Source organism: Antedon bifida, chromosome 5 (assembly GCF_963402885.1).
Source record: "Antedon bifida chromosome 5, ecAntBifi1.1, whole genome shotgun sequence".
NCBI classification, from domain to species: Eukaryota; Metazoa; Echinodermata; class Crinoidea; order Comatulida; family Antedonidae; genus Antedon; species Antedon bifida.
In genome coordinates this window covers 12213050-12228960 of record NC_136230.1, presented here as the reverse complement: position 1 = coordinate 12228960, position 15911 = coordinate 12213050, and the positions used below count along the sequence as shown (strand labels likewise).

Below are 15911 nucleotides of genomic sequence, written 5' to 3'. Positions count from 1 at the left end.
ATTCTAACAACAGGGATGCTGTATTGTTCCTCGACACTCTTGAGACATTCGATTTATATCAGCACATCCATGACCCAACTCACATCGCCAACCATACATTATATTTACTTATCTCCCGCAAAGAATCTGACCTGCTTAGCAAAATATCCATCCAACATGGTATGCCTTCGGACCATCATGCCATTAAGTGTCAGGTTGACATCAATCGTCCTGGGCCCAGCATAACACAAGTAGTTTCACGAAATGTCAAAAACATAGACATCGTCAAATTCCAGTCTGATGTTCTTGATTCTCTCTCACAATGTTCCCTGGCCTCTGACATTGATTCTATGGTGAAGGGGTATAATGTGTCGTTACAGAAAATATTAGATTCTCATTCTCCACCTATGCTTCGCACTCTTGTGCTTCGCCCTCATGCACCCTGGTATACAGGTGAACATCATTTAATGAAGCAGGAGCGTCGACGTCTGGAGCGCAAGTGGCTGAAATCTGGTCTCATGGTAGACAAACAACTGTACCATAATCAGTGCACTAACTACAATGAACATCTTTTCAAGGCCAAGACGGAGTATCACAAAGATGAGGTATTAGGATGTGATCAACGCAAGTTATTCCGTGTTGTTGACAAGTTAACATCTACTGCCATCTCTAGTCCTCTTCCAGCTCATGATGATGCTAAAACTCTTGCAAATCTATTCTCTGACTTTTTTAAGAATAAGATTGAGAGATATTGCAGAACTTTTTCATCAACCTCCCCTCATTATGTTGAATCTCAATCATGTAAAAGTAATTTCAATACCTTTGACCCTGTCTCTGCTGATGATTTACTTAATGTCATTAGGTCAGCCTCCATTACCTCTTGCTCCCTGGATCCGCTTCCTCTTAAATTATTTAAGACTTGTCTTCCTACCCTTCTTCCCTTCTTTACCAAAGTTGTCAACACCTCACTGAGCTCAGGTATCTTTCCATCTTCACTCAAACATGCCTACATAACACCATTGTTAAAGAAGCCATCTTTGGATGTTGAGGAATTTGCAAGTTACAGACCCATTTCCAATCTTCCATTTATTGGAGAGGGTTGTGTCCAGTCAGCTGCAATCATATCTGAATAGAAATGGGTTATTTGCCACTAGACAATCCGCCTATCGTCCAAACCATAGTGTAGAATCTGCACTTCTTCTTGTGCATAATGATATTAGCATTGCACTTGACAACCATAATGAGGTTATTATGGTCCTTTTGGACTTCAGTGCTGCTTTTGACACCATCAACCATAATAGTCCAGTAAAAATATGGTTGAACCTAGAACAAATTGCAACAGAATTTTTTTTTGTTTTATTTGGTTGATATGGTGAACATGAACATCATATCCAAAGTTTACCAAAATCGGACATCGGGAAGTGGGTTAATTAGCATAAATTCAAAATGGCCGCCATTTGCTATTTTAAAGCCCCATATCTCCTTAACGGTTGGATTTAGACCACCTAAGTGCATTACGAGTAGATATAAATGTGATATTAAACATTCTAATTGGCATATTTAAATTTCCATATGACGTACCTATGACGTCATATGGTAGTTGTGACGTCATAAATTATGTTATAAATGCTTAAATGACATTATACTATGCGAAAAATTTAAAAACTGCAGAAAAACAAGTTTCCTAACATTCTCCTTGTTGAAATGAACATAATTTCCAAAGTTTACCAAAATCGGACGTCAGGAAGTGTGTTAATTAGCATAAATTCAAAATGGCCGCTATTTACTATATCATTTTGAAGCCCTATATCTCCTTAATGGTGGTTTTAGACCACCAAAGTGCATTGCGAGTAGATATATATGTGACATTAAACTTTCCAATTAGCACATTTAAATTACCATATGACGTAAATATGACGTCATAAGGTAGTTGTGACGTCATATATTATGTTATAACTGCTTAAATGGCATTATCCCATGCTAAAAAATGTAGAAACTGTAGGAAAACAATTTTCTAACAATTTCCTGTTGAAATGAACATGATATCCTAAGTTCACCAAAATCAGACTTCAAGAAGGGGGTCAATTAGCATAAATTCAAAATGGCTGCTATTTACTATACCATTTTGAAGCCCTGTATCTCCTTAGCGGTTGGATTTAGATAGCCCATGTGCATTACGAGTAGATATATATGTAAAAACCGTTGAAATTTATCATTAAGTTTCCATTCCATTTCCATTCTTATGGAAATAGTTATTCTACAGAACCGTATAAAAGGTGATCATCAAATGTATTTCCGAAACTGATTTGTACTCAAGCGCACATCTTGTTTTGTGTTTCCTAAAACTACATCTTTTAGAACTTTATCTCTTTAAATTGGTAAAGGAATAAAAAAAATATTGTAATGAGGCGATTGTCTGTGGGTCAGGCTATTCAAACCCATCATTCCCACAAACTCATCTCAATTCCCCAATTGGAAATTGAGATGATACATGAAATGATAGATGTCATACTGTAGTTTTCGGTATAGTCAGCATCTCCATTCTGCTCTTTCAAAGTTGCTATTTCATTGCATCTGTTTGGTGTCGATCATTTATGAGACAACAACTTTTTATGATGTTTTATATAATGTTTATCTTTTGAATGATGTTTCCAAGATTCAATGAGCATATAACAACGACACTTCATCCTAGTGTTAACTAGGATGAAGAACCATCAGTTAAAGATACACATCAACGGAATCCAAAAGGGGTTGTTAAGGTAATAAAGTAATTTTCAAACTTGCCACTACTAATTACAGTATTTAATTTTTCGACAAGACAGTATTCAACTTCCTTGACAGAAAATGTCAGAAAAATGGAATAGAAACTTTGAATGCAGATGGGGATCTACTAAATATCTTACTTTGCCATAATTAAAAAAAGCGATTGCGTTTTAAGACAGAAGAAGCAAAAAATAGTGGAATAATTGGTACTTAAAGAAAACATCTTTGTAATGCTCTGCACTTGCAAAGAAACACAGGGGTACATTCTATTCGAAGCAAGAACTGTTCGGTCCAAAATTAAAAAAGACATCAGAAAAGCCAATGAAGTAGACTTGCTGTGCCTACATGTATGGTGGAAGTATTTTGACGGCGCCAACATTACATTTTCTATGTATGTACTTTGGATGGGAGACTTACTGTGGATCCAACTTCATATTTAGGATGGAGTCGAATTATTAAATCCGAGACTCATTACAGAATTAAGAATCCTGTTTCTTTAAATATAATTGAGATATATGAGATATATATGCAGTTATAAAAAGTTGCAGTTGCAGAAAATTAACTGGAATGTTCTATTGCATGTTGTGAAGGGTGGCCGAATAACTTCTGATACCCATGATCTTATCCTGGCTGTGGTAAATGTTCTACTATTTTCATGAGAATAAAAACATTTTTTCCTTTCGGTTTCTATATTTTCCCCCTAGAATAATGCCAATTGAGCATTATTGTGACAAAATACATGACGTTGTAGAGGCAATTTGCATATGTGTTAGCAGGTGTAACGAATGGCATGCAAACCTTTTTTATTCTTTGTCTCTCTCTCACTTACCGACCGTCGAACAAGCAGGACGTATTTGTTTTACTTACTACCGTTGTTTGTTAACTCAAGAAACTTTGCGTATTCTGTACATGTACAGTAGAAACTATATTATCGGAATATATTATGTGTATATAATTACGGAGCCAAGTATAAGAAGCTACTAATGATATTTGAACCCAATGCATGCTCTCACAACACAGTATAGTGGGTAAGTTGGATCTCACTAAAGTGGTGACCCCGACGTGATCTAACGAGAGTGCTTGGAATATTTAAATATTTATATTGGATATATTACTTCGTTGTTGCAAGATTACTTTGAGTTGTCGTTGTTTGATACGTGAATTGAATTATGGCGAGACCTTCTCCGGTAAGAGCTACACCGATCAAAATGGCCGCTAGAATGGATGAGGCACCACCTGTGGCGGCTGCTGTAAGTTTAAAATTGCCGCCATTTTGGGCGAATGACCCACTTATTTGGTTTGCGCAAGTGGAGGCTCAGTTTGTTACCAGAGGAATTACGGCTGAGGAAACAAAGTATTCGTATATAATTGCTTCTTTGCCGCCTAATATCGCACAGGAGGTTCGAGATTTATTGCTAAGCCCTCCATACCAAAGACCATATACCCATTTGAAATCGGAATTGGTTAAAAGGACATCCGTGTCGGAGCAAAAGCGTCTTCATCAGTTGTTAACAACGGAAGAATTAGGTGATCGCAAGCCTAGTCAGTTACTACGCAAGATGTACCAATTGCTGGGGGAGCGTGATTTAGAGACATCCATCCTGAAACAGTTGTTTGTGCAAAGATTGCCTACTAATGTTCAATTGATATTAGCGTCCACCCGTGAGGATATGGACCTTTCAGATCTGGCAGCGTTGGCCGATAAAATTTTGGAAGTTTCTCCACCACCACCTACTATTGCCACGACAATTAAGGATACGGGTGCACGCGCAACGTCAGACGAATTACGAGAATTGAGAGCTGAAGTTAGTAAGCTGACCAGCCTCGTTTCTTCCTTGGCGAAACGAGTCAGAGGCAGAAGCCGTAGTAAACAACGTGAAAGCCGAAAACGCTCGCCCTCTGCTACAACTAATGATGGTTTATGTTGGTATCATCATCGATATGGTAACAAGGCACATAAATGTAATTCACCATGCTCTTTTTCCTCACAGAAGGCGGGAAACGACCAAGCCAGCGACTAGGGACGGCGACAGCTGCTGGCGTTGGTGAAGGTAGTCGTCTATTTTTTATTTCTGATCGTACTTCAGGACTTAGATTCTTAGTTGACACTGGAGCGGAGGTTAGCGTGTTACCTCCATCAATAACAGACAAGTTGCACCGAAAAACTGACTTTGTATTGCAAGCAGTAAACAAATCTACAATATCTACTTATGGGGAGCGTTCCTTAACAGTTGATTTTGGATTTCGACGCACGTATAGGTGGATATTTACTGTTGCTGATGTGCCTAATGCGATTATTGGGGCCGACTTTTTACGACGTTTTGGTTTAATTGTGGACTTAAAAAATCGCAAGCTTTTCGATGCTACTACTAGTATCAGTGTCAAGGGAATAGAATGTACCCTAGCATCACTTAGTCCGGTCTTTCCGACCCCAAAAGTAAATCCTCGTTTTCAGGAAATATTAAACAAATATAAAACGATTACCAAACCATGTTTTCGTAATGGAAGCGTGAAACATAACGTTACACATCAGATAAATACAAATGGGTTGCCAGTTTGTGCCAGACCTCGCCGACTGTCTTCTGAGAAATTGAAAATTGCACGGGCTGAATTTGATCATATGTTACAATTAGGAATTATACGGCCCTCAGATAGTAACTGGTCGTCGCCGCTACACATGGTGCCTAAAGGAACAACAGGTGATTGGAGGCCATGTGGGGACTACCGAGCGTTAAATAATGTGACTGTTCCAGACATGTACCCCATCCCTCACATTCATGACTTTACCGCGACTCTCTCGGGATGCAAGATTTTTTCTAAGATAGATTTGGTACGTGCATATCATCAAATACCCGTCGATCCTAAAGACATTTCAAAAACCGCTATTACTACGCCGTTTGGCATGTTCGAGTTCTTAAGAATGCCATTTGGTCTTCGAAATGCGGCACAGTCATTTCAGCGTTTTATTGACCAGGTGTTGCGGGGTATGAATTTCGTCTATGCTTACATTGATGACTTACTTATTGCCAGCATGGATACTGCTGAACATGAATTGCATCTTCAGGCACTTTTTAAACGTCTCGATGAATTTGGTATCATTGTTAATCCGTCCAAGTGTGTATGGGGTGTGTCTTCACTACAATTTTTAGGTCATCAAATTAACGAGTTTGGGATACAGCCATTGCGTTCCAAGGTTGAGGCGATTGAACAGTTTCCAGTACCAGATACTGTGCGTAAGTTACGTGAGTTTCTGGGATTAATTAATTTCTACAGACGGTTTATACCTAGATGTTCGGATTTGATTCATCCATTAACCGATTTACTTGTCGGTAAACCTAAAAAGGCCATTGAACTATCTCCGACGGAACTTGAATCGTTCACCAAGGTCAAGTATGCACTTGTCGAGGCAACTCTTCTAGAACATCCACATCCTGACGCTGCATTGTGTTTAATGGTAGATGCGTCCAATTGCGCTGTAGGTGGTGTGTTGCAACAAATGGTAGCAGATATTTGGCATCCAATTGCATTTTTTTCCCGACGTCTAAATCCGGTTGAAAGGAGATATAGTACTTTTGGACGGGAATTACTAGCTACCTATCTTGCAGTTAAGCATTTTCGCCACGTTTTAGAAGCTAGAACATTTTATATCTTAACTGACCATAAACCTTTAACACACGCATTACGTTCCAGCGCAGATCGATATTCGCCGCGAGAGATACGTCACTTAGACTACGTATCACAGTTTACAACGGACATTCGCCACGTCAAGGGTAGCGAGAATACCGTAGCGGACGCACTGTCACGTATGGACTTGAATGCAGTGTCAGCTTCATCGGAGCTTTCTATTGATTATGACGTCATGGCTAGGCACCAGCAAAAAGATGCGGAGTTGCTCGAACATCAGCATAAGTCTGTTTTCAAGTTGAGAGACGTACCGATAGCGACTAGCGGCGGTACTATTGTATGCGACGTCACTACTGGTAATCATAGACCATTCGTGCCCAAAGGTATGCGTAGGTTAGTGTTTGACTCTTTGCATTCACTTTCTCATCCAGGGATTCGAGCTTCACTAAAATTAATCGCTTCACGGTATGTTTGGCCTGGTATGAACAGTGACGTGCGGACATGGGCTAAGTGTTGTTTAAAATGCCAGAAGAATAAGGTTCATCGCCACACTGTAACACCATTAGGTACGTTTGCGACGCCCGACATAAGATTCGACCACGTCCACATAGACTTGGTAGGACCACTACCTTCATCGGATGGTTATACTTACCTACTTACATGTATCGATCGCTTTACAAGATGGCCAGAGGCTATATCAATCACCAATATTACCGCTGAAACTGTAGCCAAAGCGTTTGTCACTGTTTGGGTATCCAGATTCGGCGCGCCATCCACCATCACTACAGACCGTGGTCGTCAGTTCGAATCGGCACTATTCACCGCCCTATCTAACATGTTGGGCACAAAACGCATTCGAACAACATCTTACCATCCTATGTCAAATGGATTAGTTGAACGATTTCACCGCCAACTAAAGGTTTCGCTTAAGGCTCAAGATGATCCTCAGAAGTGGAGTGAAACTTTACCTCTAGTTCTTCTTGGTCTCCGGACAGCGGTCAAAGTTGATTTAGGCTGTTCTTCATCGGAACTTGTGTATGGAGCAACCCTGAAACTCCCAGGGCAGTTTGTCGCGCCTACTGATATCGCCTCACATGAACCTGCGGATTACGTACATAGATTACAAAGACACATGCAGAATATTCGACCAGTGCCAACACGATCTAATCAACGCACCGCACAAATCCATGACGATTTACGTGAATGTACTCACGTGTTTGTTCGTTGCGATAGCGTAAAGAAACCTCTTCAGTCTCCTTACAATGGGCCATTTAAGAGCCATTGTCTGTAAAAATCAAAGATTTGGTGGCAGATGTAAAAAAATGGATTTCTCTCAAATTTTTACCATGAATAGACATTTCAATAAAAAGCATATCTACAACATTCATTTTAATTTTTAGCCTCCGTTGCCATGACAACGGTCAATTATCCAGATTTTGATGTTTTTGCCATTTTTCACAGATTTTCTATAGTGAAAAAGTACAAAGTTGTATACTTATTTTAACCAAAAATACTTACAGTATACAGTTTTTGTTTATAGCAGTGTAAACAACATGTATTGAGTTCCATTTAATATAAAAAAAAAAAAATTTACAAAATGGAGTTTGGTTGATACCATTATTTTAAAAAGGGGTGTTTTTAAAAAATATATTTTTTATAAAAGTATACCTCATAAACGTACCTATAACTTCCAAAGTGGTGTTTTTATATCAATGAGGTTTTGTAATTTGATAGTCAATAGGTTTGTCAACAATAATCACGAAAAAAACACTGGGGTAAATTTCGTACATAGGTTTTGTGTTGCCAGGAAAATACGAAAAATACAAAAAAATACAAACAAAATATCAGCAAACAAAACACATGAAACACAATTTAAATATGGCTAATCCAATAATAAAATGTATATGTGGCTTGTCATAATGCTATTAGAGTCATACGAATAGTTTAGATAAAATAGGAGAATGTGTTGCCAGGTTTATTTAAATTAATTGCCAGAAAAACAGTATTTTGCATTGAAATATTTAGTTGATGGAAAATAATGCTAAACTTTAAAATAATTGCGTCAATGGTTTTTATAAATTTTTGCATCTATTTTGTGTAAAGAGATACAGAAAGACCTCCCAAAAAATCTGACCTTGTAAATAGGTCATTTGAGGTCAAAAGAGGTCAGAATGCAAAACAGGACAGGTCCCCACTTTACTACAACTATTAATGTTTGATCAAAATATACAAGATAGTTCATAAAAATTCTCAACAATTTTCATTTTTTACCTATGGTGTTACCTTAGCAACCATTTTTATGTGTAACTAAGGAAAGTAATTTAAAAAAAAAACGTAAAAAATGGCGTTTTTATGAATACAAAGAATTGATTGCATTTGTAATTTTTCTCGATTTTACTTCTACTGCATTCTAATAATCTTAAAGTGATGTCAAACTTGACCTTGTAAATTAATTCATTTTGAGGTCAAATGAGGTCAACATTTTACCATAGTAACTGTTTCTATGCAAAAATATTTTAAAAATAAGGGGTTTTTCATAAATACAAAACATTTTTTCTACATAGTTTTACATTTCTACTTTTTGCCAAATTTACTTTAAATACTGAATCCTAATAATCTCAGAAAGAAAGTCTTGACAAATCTGAATAAAGGTAAAAAATTGACCTTTAGTGTTATCTTAAACCTGTTTACGTAACTAAGAATAATTTTTTTTAAATAAAATATGAAGTTTTTATGAAAAAAAAAATATATTTTACATATTGAGGTCAAATGACATCAACATTTTACCTATAGTGTATTGTAGCAACTGTTTCTATACGTAACTAAGTACAATATTTGTTTCATGACTATAAACAATTGATTACATAGCTTTACTACTTTTTCCCAAATTTACTTATCTACTGAATCCCAGAAAATGTCTGACCTTGTGAAAGGGTAATTTGTTGGGTCAAATTATGTCAAAATGTATTATTTATGTTTTCTTAGAACCTGTTTCTATGCGTAACTAAGGATAATTGTTTTTTAAATACAGTTGAACCTCTCGTAAGTGGCCACCCTCGGGACCTGGAAAAGTGGCCGCTCACGGGCGGTGACCCCTTACGGGAGGTTCTGCCGATAAAGGGCCAAAATCACGTATTATGGCTATACACGATATTCTTAACGAAACGAGCCTCTCAATTTTCCAGCTAATTGTATTATTATTTATAATCAGGTGGTTTAGTATTTTTTAGCATTTTCAGATAAATTTTAAAAGCTTTTATCATATGAAAAATGGTCGGTCAAAATCTGTGTAGTTTTCTCATTTTAAAACCGCTTCGAAATAAAGCTAATATATAAAGAAACATGGACCTCTAATTCATAGGTCCATGCAATAAGTATCACATTTTTCGGGTGGCCGCTTACGGGAGGTCATTTATCATACAAAAAGGTAAAAAAAAAAGGTGCCCGCAGCTGCTTACGGGAGGTGGCCGCTTACGGTAGCTACCAAATGCACTAATTAGATAGGAAGAACAAACAGGCTTTTCAAAATACGTCCGTTAAGGGAGGTGGCCGCTTACGGGAGGTGCCTGCTGTAAATAAAATATGGGGTTTTCATGAATAAAAATAATCACAGAAGAAAGTCCTTACGAATATGACCTTGTAAAACGGTAATTTGAAAATGCAAACAAGGCATCTACAAATTTAAATTTGATAAGTATGAAAAATCTAAAGAATATCTCAATTTTAGTTACCATAGTAACTGTTGCTATGCATAATTAAGGGAAATTAAATAATTATTAGATAATTATTAATTAATAATTAATACTGAATCCAACCATCACAGTAAAAATTTAAAATTTAGAATTTAAAATATTAAATATAAAGTGTGATATTTTACATGCTGACCTTAAATGAAATGAAATTTCACATCAGGGCTTCAATAATTGTTATGTAGCATTAACATACCTGAGTATATCATTGACTTTTGATTGGTTCAATTTTGGGGAGGGGAAAGTGGTGGATCCAGGAGTTTGAAATAGTTAGGAGGTTGGAGGCGAGGTTCTAAAAACTTAACTTTATGTCCTATCTTTTGCATTGCAATTTTTAACTTGGGGTGGGTGGGGGCTTCGAGAAAGGGGAAGGGGTGGGATGGAGGATTGAATCCGTCTATTGGTTGGGGCGATGGTAGCGGCAGTATGGGTGGTGCTTGAATGCATGTATTTGACACTCTATAGTGGATGATCGACCAAAGTGTTGCAGTTTATCTTTTTGTGGTTATTGTCGGGGTAGGGGGGGCGGGGGTGGGTGGTAGTCGAAAGTGGTGGTGGATGGGCATGTGGGATCTGCTTAGGTTAGCAAATAAAAGAAGTAAAAAATGAAAGAGGAGCTTCAAAATAAGAGAGGAGTAATCTGTTGCAAAGATTAAAATTCACAACGATCTGATAATTTATTCAATTTTCCAGAGGATATAACCTATAAAATGACGTTAAAACTGGGAATCACAGAATCTATAATTAAAAATATTGGTTTTTTTTCTCACAACACAACTAGAACTATATAAAACATTAAGAATTTTTCTGACCAATGAGTTTCAAATCAGATAATCAAAGAAAATAAAATGTTTTTACTAATATACCATGTTTTTTTTTTATAAAAATGCCTATGTTTCTCGCAACACTGCTTGTAGATTTTTAAATTACCCCAGTATTTTATTTTAGAAATCAATTATTAAACATTAGAACTACCTATTTGTAATAAATCAGCTAAAAAAATACACCACTTTGGGAGTTATGGTGAGGTAAAGTTTGTTGCATTTAACAATTTTAAAAAAGTGAAAAACACCCCTTTTTAAATAAATGGTATCTCCCAAAGTATGAAATCAAAAATAATAAAAAAATATGAAACAGGTACACAATGCATTGTTATTACGCATACACTAATTATTTTTTATAATTAAATGAACAAAACAAAAATATCGTTCATCAAAGTAGTACCAATATCCATTTTAAAAAACCTTAAAAAAGGACAAAATTTGTCAAAAACACAAATTTGGCCGTTGCCATGGAAATATATGTGTGAAATAAAAAATACTTCATATTTGATTTCTCTCAACACATATATAGCCATGTGCAAAATTTGAAAGAAATCCATTTTTTTGAGTCTGCCACTATTTTTGATATTTCTTTGATTCTTACAGACAATGGCTCTTAAAGTTTTAAACAGAACTGACAAATACTTTGTTTTGAGCATCGCAGGTAAACATGAAACTGTTAGTTTGGACAGACTAAAAGTCGCCTATGTAAATAATGGTAAAGCTATTAACAACTTTCCGGAATCGTCAAGGCAACCGGAAGCAGGGCTTTCCTCAACCGCAGGTGCTATTCCAGTCGCACCTCCGCCACGGCAAACGCGTAGCGGACGACATGTACACTGGCCACGTAAGCTTGCAGATTATGATTGCGGTTGAAGAAATTCTGTTATTTTATTATGCTGGAAGTTTTATACTAGAAACATTTTTTTTTTATTCATCGCTCGCTAACATTTCATTTGCGATCTAGAGGGGAGCTGATGTAGAGGCAATTTGCATATGTGTTAGCAGGTGTAACGAATGGCATGCAAACCTTTTTTATTCTTTGTCTCTCTCTCACTTACCGACCGTCGAACAAGCAGGACGTATTTGTTTTACTTACTACCGTTGTTTGTTAACTCAAGAAACTTTGCGTATTCTGTACATGTACAGTAGAAACTATATTATCGGAATATATTATGTGTATATAATTACGGAGCCAAGTATAAGAAGCTACTAATGATATTTGAACCCAATGCATGCTCTCACAACACAGTATAGTGGGTAAGTTGGATCTCACTAAAACGTCATATGTCTTATGACATCATAGGTACGTTATATGGCAATTTAAATATGCTAATTATAAAGTTTAATATCACATTTATATCTACTCGCAATGCACTTAGGTGGTCTAAAACCAAGCGTTAAGGAGATATGGAGCTTCAAAATGGTATGATAAATAGCGGCCATTTTGAATGTATGCTAATTAACCCACTTCCTGACGTCCGATTTTGGTAAACTTTGGAAATAATGTTCATTTCAACAAGGAGAATGTCAAGAAACATGTTTTCTTGCAGTTCCTAAATTGTTCGCATAGTATAATGTCATTTAAACAGTTATAACATAATATATGACGTCACAACTACCATATGACGTCATAGGTACGTCATATGGGAATTTAAATATGCTAATTAGAATGTCTAATATCACATTTATATCTACTCGTAATGCACTTAGGTGGTCTAAATCCAACCGTTAGAGAGATATGAGGCTTCAAAATAGCAAATGGCGGCCATTTTGAATTTATGCTAATTAACCCACTTCCCGGTGTCCGATTTTGGTAAACTTTGGACATGATATTCATTTGAACCATATTTACCAGACAAAACAAAAAAAAATTCTGTTGCAATTTGTTCTAGGTTCACCCTATTTTTGACTTATCTTTACTGGACTATAAGCAGTTATTACATCGTCTATCATCACGTTACGGTATCTCTGGAATTGGTCATAATTGGTTTGCATCATATCTAAATGATAGGTCCCAGTCCATTGTCATCAAGGATGTTTTGTCGAACCCGACTCTGCTTACAGTTGGTGTTCCACAAGGGTCTGTGGTTGGTCCTCTTCTGTTTATTTTATTTACCGCCCCACTACTTGACCTCATTGAATCTCACAATGTGAAGTGTATGGCGTACGCTGATGACACTCAGCTTTATGTCACTTTCAACTCTAATCAGCGTAATTCTGCTGTCGGTAAACTTGAATCCTGTATTGCCGAAGTCAGAGCATGGTTTCAATCTAACAACCTGGTTATGAATGATGCTAAAACAGAACTTATTCATTTTTCTTCTCGTTTTAAGCCTGCGTGTTGGACTGTCTCTGTTAAGATTGGTAATTCTTTCATTCAACCTTCGTCATCCTGTAGAAACCTTGGAGTTGTCATGGATTTAACGCTTAGTATGTTCAATCAGGTACATAACATCTGCAAAGCTGGGCTTCACGCTATTCGTAAAATTGGAAGCATTCGGAAGTACCTGGATTCAAGATCAACTGAGATTCTTGTTCACGCCTTTGTTACATCAAGGCTAGACTGTTGTAACTTATTACTTTATGGCTTACCAGAAAAGGATATCCCTAAAATTCAGCGAGTCCAGAACACAGCTGCCCGATTGGTCGTTCAAAGCCCCATAAGGCAACATATCACACCTGTGCTGAGACAGCTTCATAATTCTTCATCTAAGTTCATTTCTGAACTTATTCAACCTTATGTTCCTAAGCGGTCTCTGAGATCTAGATCTGAGTCTCTTCTTGCCCATATATTTCATCCCTCCACTAAGTTTTATGGAAATCGTTCATTTTCTTCGGCATCCGTTTCTCTATGGAATGCGTTGCCTATTGAAATCCGTCAGGCTACTTCCACCAGTGTCTTCAAATCTCTCCTCAAACCCCACCTTTTTAATTTGTAATTTTTCAAAATGTTCTGTCTTTGTAAAGCGCATTGAGGCTTTTAGCATAATGCGCTATATCAAGTACCAGTTATTATTATTATTAAAACGCAGACAATATCACTTTACGTTCAACAATTGCCGGTACCGATTATTGATTCAAAACGCTATATAGTATGCCTTATATAAAAAAAAAACATAAACATCATTCCTTTAATAGTTTTTGCTACAGTCACATTTAGCTTTGGCCAGAACATTCATTCCTAACGTTTGCTATGCACATAACAATATACTGTATGCTTTTCAAATATTAGGTAACTATTACACGTAGAAAGACAATTAAGAAACCAAAAAGCACAGTATGTGAACCCTCTTCCGAAGCATGTAAAGAGGTATGTATTTGTATCTGTATTGTATCTGTTTTCTGTTTCATACCTTTAAGTGGCGACTTTCGTTGCTGTTGGTTTTAAAGAAATAAAATAAAATAAAAATAAAATAAAATATATTATTATATAATATTATAATTTACCTATTATATTGTAGGCTTTTTTATAAGTAAACACATTTTTCCAACGTTAATAATTTATTCAGGTCAATTAAGATGGCTCTATATTTATTTCCGTTTAATATTGTATTTTTGAGGTTTATTTTAAAAAGAAATAACAATTAATTTTGTACAACTTTTGCTAATGATATACATCCTAATTTAAAAAACAGTTAACTGCAATTCTTGTTTTTGAAAGGTGTTGTCAACGATTGAGATGTCATTTGGACATTCCAAAGACGGTGGTAGGAGGGGGATTACCTTCCACAGATGTATTCCCTGCGATTGTAGCGAGACATCCGAAAAGAAGCATATGCAAATCCTTGGAGATTTCCAGGACGACATGTTGCCATGCAACAGAGATGGCATGGATGTTACACGTTACAAGCGACTCTTTGGCGGTAAGTTTAAGGATAGGCTTCTACAGTAAAATATAGAGAACAAATAACGTAGAACTGGTTCATAGATTATAGTGTTATAACTAGGAAAAGATGTGTATTACTATAGGCTGACATACTGTGGATACTGCCCAAACGTTAATATTTCAATAGATTATGCTTATATATAAGTTATAATTCAACAATTAAATAACTTTAAATAATATAATTCAATCAAAGACTAATTACGGTTGTTCCTTTTTATCTCGGCCTATATGTTTTACTAGTGTACAATCTTTTTTAAAATCAAAATGAAACAATGCAATCTAATTTTAATTTTTTTTTATGTTTTGAATATTGTGTTTATTTTGTTGTTTATACAATAATAGTCAAAAGTTCAGTAAACTTGTGAAATAGGATTTTAAACGTACAATTTATAGTTAGGTATGGTATCAATATCAGAGAGTCTCACTTATGTTATTTGGTCACTATCGTGATTAGCTGCTTGATTCTATGTAGAAACAAGCACAATTCGACCTATAGTAGGTAGTTTATTGTCACTGTGCTTTAAAACTGATCTAGCAACAATGTTATGTAAACGTTTTATAAAGTAATTTATTACTAATTCAATTGTAAGGCTTACCATTTTTTATATAGAAGTTTACTAATACGTAGTCCTACGTTTTGTACATAGATACACCGAATGATGTTCCTCAGGCTACAGGTTAGTTGGTTCCACTTTTTTGCATCAAGTGCGAATTGTTCTTACAGAACAATTTCGTAAAAATCCCCGTACAATGTACGTGCTCTCCTATAACTGTTGATCAGTATTTGAGGCTGATTAATGGAAATATAATGAGGATTAAGCATTATAATTCTGTCGCTCTGTTTAGACGCCACATAAGATACAAAATGAAAAGCTAATTACTGGCCCCGCGTCATATATCATCACAATGGTAATGTATCTAGATTTCTCCAGTATCATAGGAATATTTGGTATTACAATATCACATGTGTGACACATGTATCTCATAGTATCATACAGTAAAACATAACATAACCCTTAACTTAACCTTATACGACACGTCAGGCTCCACATGTGATACAAATGAGATACTGTATTACAAACATAT

At 36.2% G+C, this 15911-nt stretch overlaps 2 protein-coding genes across 2 annotated transcripts in view; both read left to right on the top strand.

The window, feature by feature from the left end:
* The window catches only part of LOC144843339 (uncharacterized), a 37705-nt gene that overhangs the window by 19690 nt on the left and 2104 nt on the right, over positions 1 to 15911 (top strand). Inside the window, exons 18-20 of the mRNA XM_078700131.1 lie at positions 14172 to 14249; positions 14601 to 14802; positions 15473 to 15502. Of these exons, the coding sequence (XP_078556257.1) occupies positions 14172 to 14249; positions 14601 to 14802; positions 15473 to 15502 (310 nt within the window). The remainder of the gene's footprint in view (positions 1 to 14171; positions 14250 to 14600; positions 14803 to 15472; positions 15503 to 15911) is intronic.
* Positions 3514 to 4773, top strand: LOC144842276 (uncharacterized). The gene has a single exon (XM_078698703.1). It carries the CDS (start codon positions 3912 to 3914, stop codon positions 4761 to 4763), a length of 852 nt encoding a protein of 283 aa, XP_078554829.1. The 5' UTR covers positions 3514 to 3911; the 3' UTR covers positions 4764 to 4773.